General features: G+C 34.9%; 6 protein-coding genes and 1 long non-coding RNA gene across 10 annotated transcripts in view; 3 read left to right on the forward strand and 4 right to left on the reverse strand.

Moving 5' to 3' along the window:
* The window catches only part of LOC123015417 (rab5 GDP/GTP exchange factor), a 6,352-nt gene extending 4,299 nt beyond the window's left edge, over positions 1–2,053 (forward strand). For both annotated transcript variants that reach the window (XM_044415118.1, XM_044415117.1), the window contains 4 exons: positions 77–265; positions 318–642; positions 693–1,107; positions 1,159–2,053. In XM_044415118.1, coding sequence (XP_044271053.1) covers positions 77–265; positions 318–642; positions 693–1,107; positions 1,159–2,004 — 1,775 coding nt within the window. In that variant the 3' untranslated portion in view covers positions 2,005–2,053. The remainder of the gene's footprint in view (positions 1–76; positions 266–317; positions 643–692; positions 1,108–1,158) is intronic.
* Positions 2,054–2,154: 101 nt separating this feature from the next.
* On the reverse strand, positions 2,155–3,696 carry LOC123015418 (gastrula zinc finger protein XlCGF57.1-like). The gene has a single exon (XM_044415119.1). It carries the CDS (start codon positions 3,653–3,655, stop codon positions 2,306–2,308), a length of 1,350 nt encoding a protein of 449 aa, XP_044271054.1. The 5' UTR covers positions 3,656–3,696; the 3' UTR covers positions 2,155–2,305.
* An 80-nt stretch (positions 3,697–3,776) lies between these two features.
* On the reverse strand, positions 3,777–4,394 carry LOC123015903 (alpha-endosulfine). The gene is made up of 2 exons (XM_044415964.1): positions 4,312–4,394; positions 3,777–4,257 (listed from the first exon to the last, which is right to left on the reverse strand). Exon 2 carries the CDS (start codon positions 4,253–4,255, stop codon positions 3,911–3,913), a length of 345 nt encoding a protein of 114 aa, XP_044271899.1. The 5' UTR covers positions 4,256–4,257; positions 4,312–4,394; the 3' UTR covers positions 3,777–3,910.
* Positions 4,395–4,556: 162 nt separating this feature from the next.
* LOC123015900 (transmembrane GTPase Marf) lies at positions 4,557–9,635 on the forward strand. 3 transcript variants are annotated; one of them, XM_044415959.1, is made up of 7 exons: positions 4,559–4,659; positions 4,732–4,852; positions 5,071–5,314; positions 5,367–5,887; positions 5,942–6,049; positions 7,818–8,104; positions 8,326–9,635. In XM_044415959.1, exons 3-7 carry the CDS (start codon positions 5,104–5,106, stop codon positions 9,500–9,502), a joined length of 2,304 nt encoding a protein of 767 aa, XP_044271894.1. In that variant the 5' UTR covers positions 4,559–4,659; positions 4,732–4,852; positions 5,071–5,103; the 3' UTR covers positions 9,503–9,635. The 3 variants fall into 3 exon arrangements, with proteins under 3 accessions (XP_044271893.1, XP_044271894.1, XP_044271895.1); XM_044415958.1 differs by lacking the exon at positions 4,732–4,852 and having other exon boundaries at positions 4,557–4,659; XM_044415960.1 differs by lacking the exon at positions 4,732–4,852 and having other exon boundaries at positions 4,580–4,694.
* On the reverse strand, positions 9,538–12,662 carry LOC123015901 (BRISC and BRCA1-A complex member 2-like). Its single transcript, XM_044415962.1, has 4 exons — positions 12,344–12,662; positions 11,821–12,298; positions 11,390–11,769; positions 9,538–9,820 (listed from the first exon to the last, which is right to left on the reverse strand). The coding sequence occupies exons 1-4, from the start codon at positions 12,444–12,446 to the stop codon at positions 9,633–9,635; spliced, it is 1,149 nt and encodes a 382-aa protein (XP_044271897.1). The 5' UTR covers positions 12,447–12,662; the 3' UTR covers positions 9,538–9,632.
* Positions 12,663–12,670: 8 nt separating this feature from the next.
* Positions 12,671–13,063, forward strand: LOC123015904. The gene is made up of 2 exons (XR_006413408.1): positions 12,671–12,881; positions 12,970–13,063. It is a non-coding gene; the product is annotated as an uncharacterized LOC123015904 (long non-coding RNA).
* Positions 13,064–15,119: 2,056 nt separating this feature from the next.
* The window catches only part of LOC123009764 (receptor-type guanylate cyclase Gyc76C), a 54,938-nt gene continuing 49,570 nt past the window's right edge, over positions 15,120–20,487 (reverse strand). Inside the window, exons 8-17 of the mRNA XM_044406284.1 lie at positions 19,806–19,910; positions 19,689–19,760; positions 19,274–19,641; positions 19,095–19,229; positions 18,929–19,041; positions 18,733–18,884; positions 18,587–18,685; positions 18,382–18,526; positions 16,038–16,136; positions 15,120–15,987 (exon numbers count right to left, since the gene is read on the reverse strand). Coding sequence (XP_044262219.1) covers positions 15,212–15,987; positions 16,038–16,136; positions 18,382–18,526; positions 18,587–18,685; positions 18,733–18,884; positions 18,929–19,041; positions 19,095–19,229; positions 19,274–19,641; positions 19,689–19,760; positions 19,806–19,910 — 2,064 coding nt within the window. The 3' untranslated portion in view covers positions 15,120–15,211. The remainder of the gene's footprint in view (positions 15,988–16,037; positions 16,137–18,381; positions 18,527–18,586; positions 18,686–18,732; positions 18,885–18,928; positions 19,042–19,094; positions 19,230–19,273; positions 19,642–19,688; positions 19,761–19,805; positions 19,911–20,487) is intronic.

Genomic DNA, 20,487 nt, shown 5'->3' on the forward strand with positions numbered 1-20,487 from the left:
CCAAAAAATCCCCACACCATGGCAACGTTTACTGGTCCAGTGGCGTCCCATTTTTAAATTTTCTTATTTTTGTTAGGGTACTGTTCGAAATGCTACCGCAACCACATGGACCAGGAGCGCCAACGCAAGGGGGCGCGCCACTCCGACCCAACGAAAGTCGTTTCCGGTTTTTCGAAATTCGAAGAGAAGAAACGTCAACAGACCGACAAGAAGAACAAATACTTGAAAAGTTTGCCTGTTTTTCGGAAAACTTCGAACGCCAAAGGTTAAAAATAAAAGTGATAATATAATTTGTGTTAATACAATAATAATTGTAGATTCGGGTCGTCCGGAGCGTCATTTAGATTTGAGACAGGCAAATCCCGATGCTGATAAGTTGACAGCTGAGTTTATTTCGTTGTATGGTGTGTGGGGGGAGCAAGTCCGTCGGGATTTTTTCAAGTGTGTTCAYTCCTTCACAACGAAGATTTACAGCGAGTTGGAGAATAAACCGATCGAGGATATCGCAGAAATGGCACAGAAATATTACAATTTGTACAGTAATCGAGTCAATAATACGGAAACTTATCAGGAAGTTACCACCGACGTCCGTGATGAGTTACTGGATTTTTTCGAAAAGTATGTCATGGTTAGTCTCTACAGGTTTGTATTGTGTTGTTTCCAATGATTTAAACTAACCAATTTTTGTTTAGTTGGTTGTTTTGTCCTCCGAGTACTAACGACGAAGAAAAGGATTTAATCATTCAAGAACGCATACGCAAACTTAGTTGGGTCAATGCCCACCATTTAGACTGTTGCATTAGCGAAACTAGTATAGAAGTTAGAGATTTAGTTTACACAGCAATCACACATTTACTAGGAATGGATTCGATGAAAGCACCACAAGAAAAACTCTCTTGTGTTGTTTCCTGTTGTCAGAGTGTTGTCAAAGTTTTACAACATTGTCAAGGTGGTCCTGTTAGTGCTGATGAATTTCTACCAGCACTCATTTTCATTGTTTTAAAAGCAAATCCAGCACGACTCAAAAGTAATATTCTTTACGTGACACGATTTTGCAACGATAGTAGATTAATGCAAGGCGAGGCTGGTTATTATTTCACTAATTTGGTAGTTTAAAACACGATTTGAGTCAATTTTAATTAATTGTGTTGATTTCAGTGTTGTGCCGTTTCATTTATTGAAAATTTAACAGCTGAATCGTTAAATATGCCACAGCAGGAATTCGAGGGTTATATGAACGGTGAAATAACTGCAGTAAGTGCATGGGAATCGGCCCTAGTGGCATGTGAGGGGATGCACCAACTCTGTGAACATTTATCTCTTCTCAAAGACTTGTCAATTCGGACGAATACCGTTCAAGATGAGACGAAAAAACTCACTGATGATATTTTAAAATTCAAAGAGGAGATGAATGAGAAAGTTAATGCGGTTTTAGAACGAACTCCACTTATAATTAAGCCGAGGAAAACACCCGAAGAGCTCAAAACCGAATCAAAAATTGTCCACGATGACACTCACCAAAATTTCTTCTTGCAAAATCTACAAATCGCTCAGAGTAATATCGACGATGCTAAAACTAAACTACAATTAGACATCACACCTTGTGTTGGTGGTAAAAATTCACCAATTGAAAATGATCACAGTCTTTCGAAAATCAACTACGATATTGATTTCTCCGATTTGAGTGGTGAAAATAGCTTAAATGAATTAACACCAGAAAAAAGAAAATCCCCAAGTTTTACTCCAGATCCTTTTAGTCCAGTTGGTAGTACGTGTACTATAACACAAGCCCCTTTAATACCCACAAAACCGGACGATTTTGTACTACCATTCGTAGAGACAGACGATGGGACGAATCTACCATCACCCATCAAACCCATGACYGCACAATATTCAGGATTCTCCAAACAGGGCTGGCAAATACCCAGCATTCCGTGCATTACGGGAGACCTGGGGGCGAACACATCACAGGCTAGTCAATCGAGTCAAGATAAGGAAAATTAAGGTCTTATTTTGTATCATTTTATTTCAAATATATTTTATTCCTCTACAATACTACGTTTCCATGGTAATAGTTGCATTACCATAGCAACCACGTATGTATCCATGGTTATCTCATTTTTATTCCTCTACAATACTACGTTTCCATGGTAACAGTTGCATTACCATAGCGACTACGTACGTATCCATGGTAACAAACACATGTCATGCTATTATTAATTCTGTTGGGTAGCAACCAGACGATTTTTTMTGTCTTTCACCTCTTAACCCGTAATAAAACACAATTTCATGTTACGAAATTTATTTATGATACAATATCTGACGTTTGTTGCGTGGGGGGCTCCCTGTGGTTGCGCTGATGTTTTTTCATGCTGCTGGAGTCGTAGAATCCCTTTCCACAAATGGGGCACAGATAGGGCGTCTCCCCCGTGTGTGTCCTCACATGTACTGTCAAGTTGCCCTTAAGGGCGAAGCTTTTGCCACAGAAAGTGCACGAAAAGGGCCTTTCGCCGCTATGTGTCCTCAGATGGTAGGTCAAGTGTGACAGTTGTGTGAAGGATTTGCAACAATAGTTGCAATCGTAGGGTTTAAATCCTGAATGAATTAAGACATGGGCYTCAAAACTGCCCACATGGGCGAAGGATTTTTGACAGATGAGACACGTGTGGGGTTTTTCCCCCGTGTGGACTCGGAGGTGTGACTCCAATGCCGCCTTTGTGAAAAACCCTTTGCCACATTCGTTGCACAGGAAGGATTTCTCCCCGTGTGTCAAACTGTGGGCTTTTAACAAGTTTTTGGTTTTGTAACCTCGCGAGCAAATCTCGCAAATGTGTTGACGCACTTCTTCCGGTTCCTGTTTCTTGACGTATTTCGTCCAGGAGGTGTGTTTCGCCAAGTGGGCGTTGTAGCGGCCGAAGCGTTTGAAGCCACGCCCACAGTACGAACAGAGGAATTTCATTGGGTCGCTCTTGGCAACCGAGAGTTGTTCTTCCTGGGCGTGGACTTTCTCGTGGGCGTGGAGCGACGTGGATTGGATGAAGCCCCGGCCACAGGTGGAGCACACGTGGGGGCGTTCCCCTGTGTGAATCATTTTGTGGCGTTTCAAATTGCCCTGCATACTGAAACTTTGGAAGCAGATTTCGCACGTGTAGGGCTTCTCCTTGGTGTGGGTGCGCATGTGTTGGCGGAGTTTGCTACGAGTGAAGATTTTATTGCAGATTTCACATTTGTGGACTTTCGGTTCGGTGTATCTCCGCTTTTTGGGGCTTTCGTCGTGGTTTTCTGGCGTTTTTTCAACTTCTTTCTCTTCTTCTTTAGTTATGTTGAATGAAAATTCCTCTTCAGGGTCGTATTTCTCCTCAGGTTGGGACGACTCTTCAAGAAATAATTTCAATACGGCTTCATTATCACGACACTGTTTTTTAAACGTGTAAAAACGGTAAAGTTCATTCAGACATGATTCACAGATATTTTGAGGCAAAAAATCAGTTTTTTCCACTTTTAATGTCACACAAGAGTCGAGCAATTCCACTGRTTTGAGGTCCCCAATTAGTGTATCCATGATAGGACTTATTTGGTTGTCTCCGAGACAAGTCCGGCAAATTCGATCAAAATCCTTCAAAGTTATGGTTTTAGACAAATACTCACAACTCATTTTTGAGTAGAAATAAGCTTATTTGATCAACATAACCTCAAACTTTTGACATTAAACTAGGGATTTTATTTTTGCCCATTGCTTCGACACTTGTCACAGGCGCCAAATTCAAACACACTCAAACATTGGAAAGAAAAAATTTATTGAGTACTTAAAAAATGCCAATATCTGAATCCCATTTAGTGAAAAGTGTGTAATAAACAAAATAAATTAGTAAGGAACCAACAACTACAAACTTAAACGTTACTTAAAAAACTAGCTGACATTCGACGTGAATTTAGACGGTTGTATAATGGACGTTTTTCTCGCGGGTACAGTCTCAGGCGTCGGGATTGCTTCACCAGTGGTGAATCCAGGCACAGGGACCGTTTTCACCTTATTCACACCTCCTAGTTTCTGCTTGGCCATTTGGTAATCCCCCGAATCGAAGAATTTCTGTCCTTTGGCCAAACGTTTCTGCAGGAAGGCCGAATGACCCCCCATGAGTCGGTTGGGGGCACCCGACGACCCCGCGTACTTGGCTTTGAGTTTCGCCTCTTCCTGTTTCTCCACGTCGTGGGGGCTCATCTCGGGGGGGGTCTCCGACTCCTGGTCGCTCATGACTGCAACCACAAAAACAAAATTAAAACACTTGTGTGGTTATTACGGGAAATTACCTGAAATTTGTAAAAATCGAAATGACAGTTAAGACAACAATCGGTGACAGTTGGTGCAAAACTACCAACGTAACAAAAATGAAATTCAAATTCTCCACCAATTTATTCTGATTTTAACATAATTTTAAAGAAATTGTTAATACCAATTGTGCACAAATCTTTATTGATTTATTTTTTGAGTCTTTTAAATTGTTAAACTGTCGACAAATATTTTAATTGACTGTTGTAATGCCAACCTGTGGGAGATAAAATTCCCAAATAAATGTCAATTTGTCGAAATTATCAAAAACTCGTGCTTTGCAGTAATCGCCTCAAAAATAATAATTACGTAATCAAAAAATCCAAAATGTAAGTTAATTCACCCAATGAGATGACAATTATTGGTATGGAACTTATTATTAATTGAAATATTTTCTCTAGATACGAAACAATTGAATAGTTTGACAGTTTTCGTGTCAAGTCATCTATAAATATATTTATACCGTTTTATTTATTTTTGGTGTTATAAATAACGTATTTATATACATTTAATGCGCTTTAGGTATGTATTGACCCGTTTTGATATAAACACACCGTAAATTGTATCAATTTTTATTTTTCGAGGACTGTAATTTGAGGTTAGATCACTCCAGGCCCCAGTCGTCGAAATGCCCACAAACGAGCAGGTTTTTTCACAATTTATGTGTGAAACGTGTCACACCGATCGCATGTCGCTTATTAAAACACTCAATGTTTCTAAGTTTGTTATTTTTGTTTCAGTTGCTGCTGCATGGTAGATTGGCACCCCATTTCATGGCTGCTTACATAAACCGCACGATTTCGTTAATGTCGGGCGATGGCCCCCATAATAAAGCCATACCTGCGAGCATGGTTGACCCCAGAGGCCCCCGACAAGCCACTGACAACTCCCCCTTGCAGATTTTCGTCAAAGCGAAGAAGAAAATCAACGATATTTTCGGCGAAATTGAAGACTACGTCAAGGATGCTGTTGAATACATGCATGGTGAGTGTGAGTGAAGAGTGACATTTGAAAAAAACTAACGAAATTCCCCCAGAAATCGAGAAACTCCAAGAAATCGTAAATCAAGATAGAGTGAGGAAAACCGAAGAGTTTGTGAGTAAAGTACACGGAATTCGGGATGTTTTGAGTCGTGACCATATGAAAGTTGCGTTTTTTGGGCGCACTTCCAATGGGAAAAGTTCAGTAATTAATGCCATGTTGCGTGATAAAATCCTCCCATCTGGGATTGGGCACACTACCAATTGTTTTCTACAAGTTGAAGGTTCCCCATCTGATGAACCATATTTGGTTCTTGAAGGTTCCACTGAACATTGCGCTGTGGAATCAGTCGGCCAATTAGCACACGCTTTATGCAAGGAAAAACTCAATGAATCGCAAATGGTGCGTGTTTATTGGCCACGAAATCGTTGTCTTTTGTTACGAGACGATGTTGTTTTTGTTGATTCGCCAGGAGTTGATGTTACGCCGAATTTAGACGAATGGATTGACAAACATTGTTTAGATGCTGATGTTTTTGTTTTAGTCGCTAATGCTGAATCGACACTTATGGTTACGGTAATTAAATTACTTTTTTTTTGTTGATTTTTTTTTGATAATTTGAATTGTTAGGAGAAGAATTTTTTTCATAAAGTTTCGACTCGACTCTCAAAACCCAACATTTTTATTTTGAATAATCGATGGGATGCTTCTGCAACCGAACCAGAGTTTTTGGATCAGGTGGGTGATGGAAATTCGCAAACACCTCGATTTTTGTTTGCATTGCATTGCTTTTTGTCACTATTTTTTTGATTTGACGCTTTTTTTAAATTAGTTTTTCTTTATAATTCATACAGGGTGTCCCAAGTTTTAAAGTCGGCGCAAAAATAAATGTTTCTAATTGATTAAAAAAAAATATTAGTTACAAGATAAATTTCTTGATTTTTTCTAATAGTAACTGTGAAAATTGAATAATGTAGAAGTTGATTAATTTTGAGTAATTAACATTTTAATTATTTCAGGTTTCAGGTTTTCAATTTTAAAATGTTAATTATTCAAAACCTATCAACTTTATTATTATTCGATTTTTATAAAACACAGAAAAAAAATCAAAGAATTTTATCATGTACAAAATATTCCAGTTAATTGAATTTTTATTCTCCATACCGGGTGAATAAAAAAAAGTATGGAACCAAGCGTTTTTTACGTAAACTAAACACTTTAGTGTAGCGTAAAGTACAATTAAAATGTGACTATTTATCAAGAATAACATTTTTCGAAAATTCTTTTAGTTTTCGAGTTTTGGGAAATTTTTTATTTTAAATGGCAACCCATCGTGATAATTTCTTTAATTGAAGATTATGATCTAACAATGACCTCTAATTAAATAAAATTGTCAAAATTTTCCAGTTAATTGAATTTTTATTCTCTATACCGGGTGAATAAAAAGTATGGAACCAAGCGTTTTTTTCGTAAACTAAGCACTTTACGAAAAAAATAATTAGTGTAGCGTAAAGTACAATTAAAATGTGACTATTTATCAAGAATAACATTTTTCGAAAATTCTTTTAGTTTTAGAGTTTTGGAAAAAAAAAATTTTAAATGGCAACCCATCATGATATTTTTTTAATTGAAGATTATGATCTAAAATGACCTCTAATTAAATAAAATTGTTTTTTAGTCAGTACTTTTTTTTTAATAAATTTTTAAAGTTGCATTATTTTATTATTATTATTATTATTTTACTATTGTAAAAAAATATTAATTGGAATATTTTCTACATGATAAAATCCTTGATTTTTTCTAATAGTAACTGTGAAAATTGAATAATGTAAAAGTTGATGGATTTTGAGTAATTAACATTTTAATTATTCCAAGTTTCAGGTTTTCAATATTAAAATGTTAATTATTCAAAACCTATCAACTTTATCATTATTCTATTTTCATAAAACACAGAAAAAAAATCAAAGAATTGTATCATCTACAAAAAATTCCAGTTAATTGAATTTTATTCTCCATACCGGGTGAATAAAAAGTATGGAACCAAGCGTTTTTTCGTAAACTAAACACTTTACGAAAAAAATAATCAATGTAGTGTAAAGTACAATTAAAAGGTGACTATTTATCAAGAATAACATTTTTTGAAATTTCTTTTAGTTTTTCGAGTTTTACAAAAAAAAAAAATTTTTTAATGGCAACCCATCATGATATTTTTTTTGATTGAAGATTATGATCGAAAAATGACCACTAATTAAATAAAATTGTTTTTTAGTCAGTACTTTTTTTTAAATAAATTTTTAAAGAAGCGTTCCGAGCATTTTCCGAACTTAACCGAAGGGTTTACACTAGAAATATTTCTTTTTGCGCTGGCTCTAAAACTACAACCACCTTGTACATTGATTTTTCTCGCATTTTTAAGCATTGCAATGAACAGGAAGAGGTGAGTGTTGGATTCACGTCAATGTGAATTTTTCCCCTCCTCAATTAATTTCACATGAATTACACACAGGTTAGACGACAACATCAAGAACGTGCCGTTGATTTTCTCGTCAAAGAATTAAAAGTTTGTACACCGAAAGAGGCCGAAGAACGAATTTTTTTCATTTCGGCTAAAGAAGTACTACAAGCACGWRTAGCCGAACAAGGACAAACAGTTTCAACACCACTTACCGAAGGTTTCCAAACACGATATTTCGAATTTCAGGATTTCGAACGAAAATTCGAAGAATGTATTTCGAAATCGGCCGTCAAAACGAAATTTGAACAACATTCACAACGCGGGAAATTCATAGCAAAGTTAGTTGAAACTAAATCTAGACATRTGAGTAACAAAACCATTGCCTAGCAACTGAGTGAATAGTTGCTAGGTAATAATGAGTTGCCTAGCAACTGAGTGAATAGTTGCTAGGTAATAATGAGTTGCCTAGCAACTGAGTGAATAGTTGCTAGGTAATGATATGAGTTGCCTAGCAACTGTCAAGTCACGTGGTGCTAAATCGTTTTTTTTTTTTTTTCAGTGAGCTTCGCGAGGTTTTGGACCACATCTACAACGATYCGCAGACATTGAAGGAAGAAAAACTGCGTTTGAAGAAAGAAGTCAACGACAAAATCAACTATACTGAAGAACAATTAATTGTAATAACGCAAGAAATGAAGCAGAAGATTCATCAAATGGTTGAAGATGTAGAACAGCGCGTTTCTAAAGCTTTAAACGAGGAAATTCGTCGTTTGAGTACACTTGTTGACGAATTTAATTTACCATTTCATCCAGAACCGTTAGTTTTGAATGTTTATAAAAAAGAATTACATTTGCATGTTGAAACCGGTCTTGGTTCGAATTTAAAAGCTCGACTTTCGACCGCTTTAGCAATGAATATGGAGGCGAGTCAACGTGAAATGACTGAAAGAATGGAGAAATTACTACCGGAAAATCACAAAGCAGCTTCAAATTTTATATTACCACGAAGACAACCATTTGAGATTTTGTATCGTTTAAATTGCGATAATTTATGTGCCGATTTTCAGGAGGATCTTGAGTTTAGATTCTCATGGGGGATTACAACATTAATTCAACGTTTTGCCGGTAGTGGCGCTAATTTCCTCGCATTGAAAAACAAACGCGAGAGTCCACAGAATTCAGTCATCCCCTCCACGCCAACCGACCAATACGACGGCAGAATGTTGTACGGCGGCCCGCCTTCGATCATCGAGGATTGGTCGTTGATTTCGCGTTTGGCTATAATGGGCGTGTCCTCGCAGGGGACAATGGGGTGTTTGTTAGTCGCCGGTTTTTTGTTTAAGACAGTCGGGTGGAGGATTATTGCAGTCACGGGGGCTGTCTACAGCTGTCTTTATCTCTATGAACGTCTCACGTGGACGAATAAAGCGAAAGAGAAGAGTTTTAAGAGACAATATGTCAATCATGCGACTCGAAAATTGAAAATGATTGTTGATTTAACATCGGCGAATTGTAGTCATCAAGTACAGCAAGAGTTGAGTGGGACTTTTGCACGGTTGTGTCACGTGGTTGATGAAGCGACCGGTGAAATGGATAAGGAGTTTAAGGAGTTGGAGAAGGGGGTGGCCACTTTGGAGAATGCGGGAGGGAGGGCGAAGGTGTTGAGGAATAAAGCCAATTATTTGGCACATGAGTTGGAGTTATTCGAGGATGCGTATCTTAAGATCCACCATTAAGTGTGATAGATTTGTTTATGATATTGGAGCAATTATTTAATTTAACTTATAAAGATTTATTTAAATAAATAAGAATCTTATTCGTTTCAATTGTAGTCAAATATTGTAAATAAAGTTGTTGTTTTTATCATCAGTGTTGGTGATTCTTGAAATTTTGGATGTTTTCGCTGAGAGAATCGATCAGTTTTGCCAACATTTCCTCAGGTGTTGCGTGAGGGTCATACTCGTAGTTGATTTTTTCGCGACAAGTGGTCCCCAAAGGGTGGCAATTGATCGAAATTAGGGTCACTGTGGGTCTRTCCTCGGGGAAAATTTTCCCTAAAAAAACAAATCAAWACTTTCTTATAGCCCAGTCAAATTAGACAAATCGGTGGAAAAAAATCCTAGAGAGTTGGAATTTTTTTTAAACGCTTTCTTTATTCTTGGGTAGACATACAGGGTGAATATAAAGTATGGAACCAAGCGGTTTTATTTTTAATCATTTGCCTCCGGAAAATAATAATTATTATAAATTAAATTAAAGTAATATAAAAAATGTGATCGTAATTTCAGAACAAAATTTTGTTTTTGAGTTATGCGATTTTTTTTTGTCAAAATTGTAATTTGTGAAAAAATTAAAAATAAAGCAGATAGTTGTAATCCTTAGAGTATAGCTTTTATGAGAAAAATGATTTTATAGAGGGTTGTCATTTAAAAAAAATAATTTTTTTTGGAGAACTCAAAAATAAAAGGAAATTTTGAAAAATTTTATTCTTGTTAAATCATCACATTTTTATAGTACTTTAGCACTCATCAATTGGTTTTTTCAAATATAAATAGTTTAAGCAAAAAACGTTTGGTTCCATAATTTTTATTCACCTGGTATAATTTTGATAAGAAGATAAAATGAAAATTTCCGAGATATAGGCAAAAAACCAAAAAAAGACACCTTTAATCCCGTCCCCCTCCTCGAGCTCGCCCCCCACCATCGGGAAATTTTGATATACAGSGAGTTCCGTCCAAGTCGCCCCGYCTGATAACACCTAAACTTACTTCTTTTTTTCAAAAAGTAAATATTTAAGTAATAATATTCATTCGTAGCTTTCTTAATAAATGTATCAAATTTTTTTAGCACATCCGGTGTTGCCGGAAATGCTACCAAATTTAGTTTTTCAAATGGAACACCTATGTTTTTTTGCTCGAAACAATAATAATTGACATGAAAAATACTGTAAACCACTATTTATTACATTTTGCGTAACACAATGCAATCAAAAAACATCTTAAATCTTAGAATTTTTAAAAAACCACAGGTTTTTTATTTTTAAGAAAATTTCCATCGATTTGGGTGAACTCTATTTGAGTATTTCAGCTGTCTTTCAGCTTCCGCTCTATTTTTATTGCACTTAAAAAACACTTCAAYCTGATCTACCAATTCGTCGTAATTAATATCARCCATTATTAAAGATCTCAATAAGATTTATGGACAAATTAGGCTTTGTTAAACTAACAATTAAACGGTATCTAAGCARGAATACCTTGACAAGTAAAATCCGCCAAAATTTGCAATAAAATTCAAAAATTTAAATTKTTTTCTGAGTGCATTATGTYAAGTAAAATGTAATAAATAGTGGTTTACCGTATTTTTCATACCAATTATGATTGTTTTGAGCAAAAAAACACAAGTGTTCCATTTGAAAAACTAAATTTGGTAGCATTTCCMGCTACACCGGATGTGCCAAAAAAAATTGATGCATTTACTAAGAAAGCGAGGAATGAATAGTATCATTTAAAAATTTAATTTTTGAAAAAAAAAGTAAATTTAGGTGTTATCGACTTGGACCGAACASCCTGTATGTCTACCCAAGTGTAAAGAAAGCGTTTAATTTATTAACCGGCGATTCATACCAATCTCAATTTGCACAAGACAATGGTAATCATCGACTTCCAATAAAACAACAGCTTTGTCAAACTTTTCCGTGTCAAATTCGAGCATATTTTCCCCATGTATTGTGCAAAGACAAGTCATGAACTCTTTCTTGAGTTTGTGGTAAACTACAAGTTTTTCAATGTGTTCTTGGAGCAAATCAGTGACACTTTTCACGTATTTCGGGAGCGATGAGTGRTTGGAGTAGTCGGGAAAGTGGAAAAACTTGCGATTTACCAACTGGTCGACACGTGGGGACAATTGTAGGGAGGTGTTGACACGTGAGCCGTCCAGTTTCACGAACGACACTTTCAAGTAACACGTGTCGTCGCCGGGGTTCAAAAAATCGTTTTGCCCGCTCCTGGAACCAATCATGAGACAAAAAACACACAAGTGGGGYATTAGGAATTACATGATTGGTTGCAAATACTCCGGTAGGGCTGCAACGTCAACTCTCACACTTATGAGAAAGTGTGCCCCCGTGTGTTCCAAGTAAACCTCGACTTCATTCGGGTTGATTTCCCTCACGAGTGACTGATACTCGAAATTAACATGGGCGTAGATATTGTCGTTGAGTTTCTCGAGTTGTTGCTTTTTGTATAGCCCCACGAATTGTTTCAATACTGTGAAGAGGGATTTGGGGTCGTGCACGTTCCACTGCTCCAAACTGGGGACATTCGCAACGACTGAATCGATGTCGTAAGCCAAATGAAAGGAGTCGTCGTTGAAGTTAAAATCGGGGGCGAATTTCGTGTCTTCGGGGGAGAAAATCAACTCCCAATTGAGGCGTTTACTGGCGTAGGGCACCTTCACGGCGTATGAATAACTCAGATTATCATGAGTGTAGCTTTTTGTGGGTCTAACATCGGTCAAGGCAAGAGGAGTCAAAGCTACAAATAATAATTAATTTTTATTAACCCAAAAAAGTTGACTACCGATTTTCCCGTGCAAAAACAACTCCTTGAAGTTCTTGCGTAAGATGGGGGGGAAAATTGAGAGCAAATTCTCGCTATTTGCAGACAAAATATCCATCCTCATGATCTTGTCACACTTTGAGGTTAGGTAACTGTCACTCAATTCAAATCGAGTTAAATTAAACCAAATTGTCACGAATTGTTAAAAAATCATCAATGAGATAATAAAAACCTCAATTTTGATGACTAGAACCTGTGAAATTGAGTTTCAAACCATTTTGAGGTTAGGTTAAAGTTCATAGAAACATGGCTTGTGATTGGTCGATTCCTATTGTTTTTGACAGTCGACAGCTGTCACATTTTTTGATCGTAATTTTTCCAATTTTTAAGTGTGTTTTGCACTGTTTTTACATAAAACGCTATGGTTTATTCCTATGTAGTGTGCAAAATCCCCTAAATCTTCGATTTCTTTCCACAAATAAGTAAACTCACAATTTGTAAACAATACATAGGCGTAGAATGAGGTTTATAAGGGGTAAATTTTTGCCATGAATTATAGGTTTGAAATTTTTAAATTTGGTTTCGTTTTATTAAAATTTTTCAGGAAAGATGTATATTACTTGCAATTTTACATTTGTTTTTTATAGGTTACCCTCAGGTGAAACTTTGAGACGGAAGTTGATCAATGCTTTGGGATTAGGAGATTTCGTTTTGACCAAATATACATATCTTTGCTCAAAACCCTTTTTTTTTTTATAGAATAAATGTATTTCCTAATTTAATTACGTCGTAATAAACGTCTCCTTTTTTAATTACAAAACGAGCCGCCACTGGTACGGTGGGTATACAAGCTCAGAAACGTCCACATTACCAGTGTTACCAGATCAAGAACAAAAAATCACCAGAACTGAGTTCTGTGATTTTTTCTGCTTGTTTTCGTCAAAATTTTGCGTAATAATTGAGAAAAATCAGATTTTTTTTCGGTCAAATTTTGCGTTTTCTCGGCTTATTTTTGTCTTATTTTGCTCAAAAACCGGTTAATCGAGTGGGACAAACAAAATAACATCAATATCAATCATTTTTGTGATTTTTAAGCGTGTTTGAAGAAGATTTTTGAAAAATAAATCAACCTCCGGTTCAAAAACGAACTAAATCGGGCGAACAAGCTACAAAATTATATCAATTTCGATTTAATTTTGTAATTTTTCATCCTGTTTCAATGCAATATTTCAAACTTTTGTGTTTTTGTCTTTTAAAAAGACAAAACACGCCGTTTTTGGGCTAGTTTGTTGAATTTGTGGCTTGTTTTTGACTAAATTTTGTAATTTTTGTTGTGTTTAAGCATATTTTGACAATATCCTGCAAAATAAATGAGTCTCTGGTTCAAAAACGAACTAAATCGAGCGAAATTCACGCTAAGATTTTGCAATGTTGCAAAATAGCTTTGTTTCTGGCTAAAAACATTCTAAAACGATCAGAAATGTACAAAATAATGTACTTTTTGTTTCATTTAAGCGATTTTTAACCTTGTTTTTGAGAAAATTAGCATTTGAGTTTCTGCCTGGCTAAAAACCGTGCAAAATGCTCAAAATAATACAAAAAAAGTGTCATCATTTTTGAATGAATTTACTATATCAATAATTATAAAATTTAATGCTCGAAAAATTATTTAAAAATATATTAATTTTCTGCTGGAACTACAGTCACGTTTCTAAAAAATCCTCAGAAATTAGAATTTTTACAAAACTTTTCAACAAATCATTAAAGTAATATAAAAATCACCAGATCTGGTGAAATTTCACCACATCTGGCAACACTGATTTTATAGAAATCAGTGTTGCAAGATCAAAAACATAAAATTTACCAGATCCGATTTGTTTCGCCCACATCGCATGAAAAAACACAGTTTTAAACTTAAAACCCTGCTTAACCTCTTTAAAAAAGCAAAAATGGCATGCTTTTCGGCGGAATTCTGTGATTTTTCGACTTTTTTTGCATAATAATTTCGTTTCTAGCTCTAAACCAGTCGAAAAATACAAAAATAATGTAATTTTAGACTTAATTTCTTGATTATTTAGTTTGTTTTAGCGAAATCTAGCGAAAAAGCTGAGATTTTAGTACAAAAACGTGTTTAAAAGCGTTTTTGGCCAAATTTTGTGTTTTCTCGGTTTATTTTTGTGTTATTTTGTTAAAYACCGGTTAAATCGAGTGAAACGAACAAAATAATATCAATATCAATCATTTTTGTGATTTTTAATCGTGTTTGTAGAAGATTTTTGCAAAATAAATGAACCTCTAGTTCAAAAACGAACTCAATCAACAAACTATCAATTTCGATTTAATTTTGTAATTTTTTTAAAATTTTCTTTGTTTTTATCTCAAAAAAGTGCTCTTAAACACTTGAAAAGGGCAAAAATAACGCCGATTTTTGGTCAAATGTGTCGAATTATTGCATTGTTTTTATGGAATTTTCTGAAATAATTGTGTTTCTAGCTGAAAAAATATTCGAGAAAGATAAAAATACATCAATATTTTCGATCCAATCTAGTAAAGTTGTGATCAAAAAAAAATTGTTCAGTGTCACTCAATCATTCAAATCGAATTAAATTAGACCAAATTGTTTAAATCGTTAAAAAATCATCAATAAGATAATAAAAACCTCAATTTTGTTGACTGGAGTGAAATTGAGTTTCAAACTGTTTTGAGGTTAGGTTACCTGCAATACATTCTCTCTCTTTTTGTTTCTAAAACCCTGGTTTTGGAACGGGTTTTCTAGTCACACAATCAACTCGAGGAATAAATAAAAGTCCGTTACGTCCGTATAWTATACAATAAACATCAATAAATAGAAATTACACGAGCCTTAAGTCCAAAAACGCAACAAAAATGTTAGACCCCCGTTTCCGAGTCTTGGGGTTTGGTGATTTTGAGCAGGGGTGTGGAGTCGGCCCACGGGATGACTTCCTCGCACTCTGGAAACTTGGTCAAATCGACTAGATCCAGTTTCCTGGGACTGGTGGGTGCCGAAATGGTGTGGATAACAGGTCTTGGAACGGCCAAGGAGCACAACATTGGGACACTATAACACGTTGGTCTGACCATTTTGACGTTTTTCTCGTCTTTGTAGAGCATTGAGAGTTGGGATTGGGCGAGAGTCGCCGCCGAATTGGCCAAATTTTCGATACAAGGACACGAGGTGCTGGAGGTTTTCCAGGCTTCGCTGCAGCAATCGAGCGAATTGGAGGATTTGTTCTTGCAAGGACTGCTGTCGGAGATGACCTCGAGGAAGTTCGAGTCGCTTTTCTTCTCCAGGTTGTCGCCGCTGGCGAAGCGGAGCTTCTTGGGGCTCTCGAAGGAGGAGCAGCGCGGAATGGGGCTCCGGACTATGCTGTTTTTGTTTTTTAACGAGCTTCGGGTGATTATGAAGTGGCCGTTGGGGTCCAATTGGCCGTTTTTGTACGATTTGGCTCCTGTTTCGGTTTTGATTCGGCGCTTTTCGCGCTCTTCTTTGCGGAGGTTGCGGGAGTGGGGGTCTTCGCCGAGGAGCCAGAAGGTTTGTTGTTCGCCTTTTCCTTTCATTGAGACGAGGCCGCGTTCGACGAGGTTGTAYCCACCTAGTTTGTGCAAAAGGTCTTTGCATTCGGTACTGCAATGAATTTTCAATGCTGGAAAGTTTTAGTTGAATTTTTGTTAGGGGTTGGGATTTGGGACTTACGACTCCCTGTTGATTCCATTCGACTTGCTGTGTTGACGGTGTCGCCGAATAAGCAATAGCGGGGCATTTTTAAACCGACAACACCAGCACAAACTGGGCCTAAAAAAATCAAGGTCACACAAAAATCAACTAAAAAATCAATAAAATCAAAAAAAATTAACAAATAATCAACCAAAAAATCAACAAATAATCAACAAAAAAATTAACTAAAAAAAATTAACTAAGAAGTCAACAAAATCAACAAAAAGATCAACAAAAAATCAACAAATATCAACAAAAAATCGACAAATAATCAACAAAAATTAATAAAAAGCAACAAAAAACAACACAAAAATCAACAAAAAAATTAACTAAAAAAATCAACAAAATCAACAAAAGACCAACAGAAAATCAACAAAAAAATAAAAAAAATAAAAAAATTAAGTAAGAAATCAACAAAAAGTTAACAAAATCAACAAAAAGATCAACAAATATCAACAAAAAATCGACAAATATTCAACAAATATCAATAAAAAATCAACAAAAAACAACACAAAAATCAACAAAACAATCAACAAAAAAATTAACTAAAAAAATCAAAAAAATCAACAAAAAACCAACAGAAAATTAACAAAAAATCAACAAATAACAAAAAATCAACAAATAACAAAATAAAAATCGACAAATAATCAACCAAAACATCGACAAATAAAAATCGATAAAAGTTAAAAATCACAAAAAATCAACAAAAAAAACGATAAAAAATCAGGAAAATTGACAAAAGAAATCAACAAAATCTATAAAAAAAATCAACAAAAAAACGAGAAATCACCAAAAAAACTCGAGAAATAAAGGACAAAATATCTGGAAAATTGTGAAAAAAATCAACAAAATCGACAAGAAAATCAACAAAATCAACTCCTAATGAAACACATCAAAACTTAAGAAAATTCTAAAACCCTAAAAAAATCTCCACAACACCCTCAACAAAACTCAAAAGAACTCAAGAAAAATCAACAAGACTCAAAAAATTTAAGAAAACCAAAAAAACAAGAAAAATCAAACAGAATTTGTATTTATTTACATCTAGAAAACCTAAATTTTGCGGTAAAATTTGAAACTTTTTTCACAAATTTTTGAATTTTCTCTAGAAAACAGTCTCCGTCCGGTCTCAGAAATCCCATTTATTATTTATTTTTATTATTTTATTTTTATTATTATTAACTTTATTATTATTATTTTAATTATTATTTATTTTTCTTAGTTATTTATGTGAGTTTAAAGTCGATAAAACTCAACAAAAGCAATAAGATTATTGTTTATGGGCGTTTGAAGCAAATAAAAAAAATTAAAAAATCAACCCACAAGAAAACTCAAAAAACTCAACATAATTCATAAAAATTTAAGAAAACATTCGACAAATATCAACAAAACTCAAATTATGTCATTATTATTAAAAACTAAACCAAAATCAACAAAACTATCAAGAAAACTTTCAATAAAATTCTCAACAAAATTCAAAAAAATTAACAAATTTCTCAACAAGATTCTTCAGAAAACTCTTCAAAAATCAACAAAACTCAAAAAACCTCAACAAAATTTAGTAAAACTCAACAAAACCCCTATAAAATCATGAAAAATCAAACAAAACTTGTATTTATCGTGAAATATTACGTTCAGAAAACTTAAATTTTGGGACACATTTAAAAAAAAATTATTTTTCTTTTTTCTAAAATTTTCAAATTTTCGCTAAAAAATGGAAAAAAATCAACAACTTTCAACTAAATTCCTATTCAACAAAACTCAACAAAAATCGATTCTCAAGAAAACTCTCAACAAAACTTAAATTATAATTATCACTTAACAAAACTCAAAAAAAGCCCAAGGAAAATTCTCAAAAAAACACTGAATATATTTTTCAACAAACTTTTCAACAAAAATCCATTGAACTCTCAAGAAAACTCAAAATTCAATAAAAATCAAACAGAATTTGTATTAACGTGAAAGTTTACATTTAGAAAACCTGAATTTTGCGACGAAATTGTAAACTTTTTATTTTTGTTTTTTTTTTCAAAATTTCGAATTTTGGCTAGAAAATAATCTCCATATGGTCTCATAAAATTAATTTGGAAAGTTATTTATACGAGTCAGAAAACGAAAAAAATCAAGGTTACCCAAAAAAAGAAAAGAAATAAAGAAAAACGAATAAAAATTAACATAAATAAACAAAAAAAAAACATAAAAAATTAAACAGAATTGTGTGAGATTTTACGTCTAAAAATTTTTTTCTGTTTGTTTTTTCTCACAGTTTTCAAATTTTCGTCAGAAAGCGTCTGAATTTAAGCCTGAAACTAAAAAATCTCACCTGAATGAATCCCAATTCGCAGCATTAATTTCTCTTTGGGTCGATGTCTGATCGTAAACTGTTTAACTTCAGCTAAAAGATGTAAAGACATAGAGGCAATTTCAGCCGCATGTTGATTGTCGTTCCGAATTGGAAGCCCGCTGACCTGAAAATAAAAAAAATAAACTGCAAGCCCAGATATTTGTTCCTGAAAATTATTTCATACCACCATATAGGCATCCCCGATTGTTTCCACTTTATAAACATCGTAGTGTTCGATAATCGAATCGAAACAAGTATAAAGATCGTTCAAAAAATCTACAACCTTGAGGAAGAAAATTAAAAAAAAAATTATCGCACTCCTGAAATCACCTGTAACGGCGTGCTTTCAGCCGACATGGCTGTAAACCCAACAATATCGCTGAAATAAATCGTCACACAATCGAAACTTTCAGCTTCGACTTTGTTCCCCCGTTTCAGTTGTTCGGCAACAGGCCGCGGCAACATTTCATATAARAACGCCTCTGAAACGCGGACTGAAAAATTTTTCAGCTGAAAAACAACTCACCTGTTTTCTTCTTCTCTTCTTGTAACTGATCGGTTCGCTCGTCGACCAACACCTCCAAATTATTCGCATATTTCTCCATCATTGCCATCATGTTATCGAAAATATTTGGTCTCCTAATTAATTTATTAATTAATTAATTTGTAATTAATTTGATAACACTACTAACATTCCTTTGCGTAAAGGRCTGAGTTTGGTCCTGATGCTTTTAAAATCGGGCCTTTCTTCAGGATTTTCAGCCCAACACTCTTTCAGACACTCTCTCACAAAATCGAAGCTGTTTTCTAGCGCTTCAAGTGGCGGCCTGAAACCCAGTTTCAGCCAAATTCAGGCGAATTTCTCAAATACCTGAAGGGTTGTGGTCCGGGATTGTGTATAATTTTACTGAGAATTTCCGGGTAGGTCAATTCAGTGGTCCCGAAAGGGCCATGTCGACTATGCAACTCGTATAGTATGATCCCGAAGGAATAAATGTCACCCTTTTGACTCCCTAATTGGCCTTGTAGTCGCAACAATTCGGGAGCTTTGTACAATAATCGGTAGCACTTTTCCCGGACTTTCCCCGGATCTTTGACTCCGGGCTCCTCCGCCCCCTTTTTGAACTCCCGGAGGCCGAAATCGGCCAATTTCACCACCCATCGCGAATCCACCAAGCAATTGGCTGAATGCAAAGCTCCGTGAAATCGGACGGGGGAGTCGTGGAGGTAAATCATCCCCTAAATAGGAAAATTTCATTTTCCACCCCCTTTTTTTTCAAAATTACCCTTAAAATGTCTCCGACTAGAGATGCAATGAACATATTGTCGAGTTTCACATCGTCGTTCTCTAAAATGTCCTAATTTTTTTTTGGGGGGTGGTTTTTCTCGGGGTGTTAACTCACCTTGAGACTGCCTCTTGTGCAATATTCGGTGACTATGCAAATGTTTGGGGGGTCGGTGCAAGCGCCGATAAAAGCGTTGAGATTGTCGTGGCGGAGGTCGCGCATCTGCACATAACAGCTTAATAGGAAATCAAAGATAAATTTCGGAAATGGAAGGCGAAAAAGACACTTTTTGTGTGAGTGAAAAAGGGATTTTCCGGCAATTTGCGAGGAAATTTACTTCTTTTTCTGTAGAATTTAATTATTTTTTTGTGAATTACTATTTTTACACTATTTTCATCTTTTTTCTGAAGATTCTTAAAAAATAATTTTCTTGTTTTTTTTTTTCTGTAAATTACGGAGAATTTGTTTCAAAGTTTATGTTTCAAATCAAATTCAGTGAGGTACATTTTTTGAAATTTGCCTAATTTTCCAGGTGTTTTTGTGTTTCTATTTTATTTTTAATAACAACATGTTTTTCGCCAATAGTTTTTTTTCACTTTCTGTAAATACATAAAACAAACTTAATTCTCTGTAAAAATATAGCTTTCCTGTGAATTTCAACTTCTTCTGTAGATTCATACAATTGCACTGTTTGTTTTTTTATTTTTTTATTCTTTTTGTAAATTAAAACAGAATTTGTTTCAAAGTTTATGTTTCTACACTATTTTTACCCCTTTTTCTGTAGAATTTAATTATTTTT

Source organism: Tribolium madens, unplaced genomic scaffold (genome assembly GCF_015345945.1).
Source record: "Tribolium madens isolate multiple individuals breed KSU strain unplaced genomic scaffold, Tmad_KSU_1.1 Scaffold_19;HRSCAF=116;Tcas5.2_LG9, whole genome shotgun sequence".
In the NCBI taxonomy this organism is placed as follows: Eukaryota; Metazoa; Arthropoda; class Insecta; order Coleoptera; family Tenebrionidae; genus Tribolium; species Tribolium madens.

Coding starts and splice junctions, on each gene's coding strand:
- LOC123015903 (XM_044415964.1), bottom strand. CDS start 4,255: ATGAGCGACCAGGAGTCGGAGACCCCCCCCGAGATGAGCCCCCACGAC.